The 2207-nt window shown below is 50.4% G+C and overlaps 1 protein-coding gene across 1 annotated transcript in view; it reads right to left on the reverse strand.

Annotated features, from left to right (window-relative positions):
* LOC119586359 (serine/arginine repetitive matrix protein 2-like) overlaps positions 1-2207 on the reverse strand; it is a gene marked incomplete in the record, with an annotated part of 38282 nt that overhangs the window by 5404 nt on the left and 30671 nt on the right. The window contains 1 exon segment of the mRNA XM_037935071.1: positions 1-2169. Coding sequence (XP_037790999.1) covers positions 1-2169 — 2169 coding nt within the window.

The raw sequence follows: 2207 nt of genomic DNA on the forward strand, positions 1-2207 counted from the left end.
CTATTTCTTTATTTCTCTCTGAGACTTGAACATTTTCTAACTCTGGTATTTTTGTAGTTTCTGCTAGACGGTCTTCATCCTTTACGATATTTGATGATCGATTCAGAACTGGAGACACTGGAGCTTTACCGGCAGGAAAATCACTTTTACGGTTAGCAGCTCGTTCTGCTATTGGTGATTTGGCCCGCTCGAACTTCTTTTCAATGGATGACCTTGCCCTTTCGAAAGGAGATTTTGCTCGTTCTGGTCCTGCTGGTGGAGGAGATTTTATTCTGGTGTCACGGTTCACCGTTTCCAGTGGCAGTTCACGAGACTTAGTGCGCCTGTATGCCTCAAATGGTGATATCTTCTTCAGAGTCCCCGAATTTAGTTGGCTGAGTTTCTCCCCAGCAGCTTCAATGGCCGGAGTCAGTTCTTTGGATTTGCTACGCCTGTATGTTTTAGGTTGGAGCAACTCCCCAGGCTTTGTTCCGCTAATACTATTTCCACTGAAACTGCTGCGTGTGCTGAGGCTGCCACGACTGTTGCTCTTGACTGGGATGCCACTGGCAGAGCGACTAGTAGGCAAACCATTGTTATTGTTCTGGTCATTAGAAGCACTGATGTTATTGTTTGCTCTACCAAGAGTGTTTGCAGAACCAGTGGTATTTGTGTTTGTAGGGTCTGTGTTATTTATGCTTGAGTTAGCAGAATTTGCAGCCACTAACTGGTTATGCAACTGAAGATTAGCAGCTGTCATGGCTGGTGTTCCGGAGTTTGTCCGGTTAAAGTCTCCGATATTAGAGTATGTCGCTTCATCTAATGGTGGGTCCCGGCAAAATGATGGGCGGGAAGGTGTGATCCTACTTTTTTGGTTTTCCAGTCTTTCTAAAGAGTCCAGTGTGTGCCGCAGGTCTTCAGATTTTCCTCTCTGATATTCCAGTACATCACCCTTTCCACGTGAACGTCGGTAAGCTTCTAAGGCTGTATTATCAACATTCCGCACAACTGCCCCAGCGGGCTTGAGCCATTCCTCATTGTTGGATGAAACACGTTTCACATGACCAAACTCGGCACTATCACTGCTGGCAGGGCTTGTGGCTCTCTCTCTACTGATGTCTAGGATTGCATTATAACCAACCTGCTCATTGCCTCCAATCCGTGTCAGAAGCCCCCGGGATGTTCTATCTTGCCCCCCTCCCTCAGTTCTTAGGGTAGGGCCACTTCCTTGGCTAACAACTTTATGACCTTGCTTCGGTACTGTGCTATTAGTGAGATTGTTTTTAACATTTGTACCAGTTGCTCTCCCATGAGCAGCGGCATCATCACTATGGGAACGAAAGTGAACTTGTGGGAGAGGGGATGGGGTAGTGAGGGGTGACTGGATGCTTTGGACTGGTGATGTAGGGGAAATCGGGAACTGAGAGAGAGACGGTGTGGGTGTACTGTATGGGGTTGTTTCTTGGGGCAGTGTCTGTGTTTCTAAAGAGCCTGGCAGTGTATTTTGTGACTGCAAGGGTGTAGTAGGTGGTGTGAACATAGGTGTGCCAGGAGGAGATACCAAAGCTTTGACTGAAGGAGGCAAGTAACCCTGTTGAAGGGGCTGCGGGTGCTCCGGTGGAGGCGGTGGTTGTGGCCCAAGAGGCAACTGATCTTCTCCTGCCTCCAGCTCTCGAACCAACTGTTGGAGCTGCTCCTGCACGCTCTGCTTGAGAGCTTCTGTGTCCTCAGGTGATTGTACTGTAGAGCCACTGGGGGAAAGCTGTGAGGCGCGCTGGTTAGAGTGCACGCCTGTGTGAGCAGCAGAGCCATTGGTTGACTGGCGCTCACAGTGCCCACCATCCCTCCCTAAAGCTTCCCCCGGATGGCCGCCCACAGTGGAGTGTGGACGGCGATGAGGCCCTCTCAGTGTGCCGTACATAGATGCTATTCTGTCTGCTGAATCATGCATCATTCTGCCTTGTGATGTAAGGCCACTGCTCGTTCCTGGGTAGGGGCGGGGAAGGGACATGCCTCCTCCAGAGTATGCACGCCCACCCAGCAACCCTAGTTCCTCGTCAGGGATGTTATGGAGTTCCCTGGAAGGTGCACGGGAATACTGTGGGCGGCGACCTAGTGATCGCGCAGAAGCCTCAGATGTATCAGATTCCCCTCCGTCCTCTGCTCCAGACCATCTTGGCGCTCGCCATCCTGTAGGCAGAGGAAATTGACAAGGTGTAAGTGAAAAG

Source organism: Penaeus monodon, chromosome 21 (genome assembly GCF_015228065.2).
Source record: "Penaeus monodon isolate SGIC_2016 chromosome 21, NSTDA_Pmon_1, whole genome shotgun sequence".
Taxonomy (NCBI): Eukaryota; Metazoa; Arthropoda; class Malacostraca; order Decapoda; family Penaeidae; genus Penaeus; species Penaeus monodon.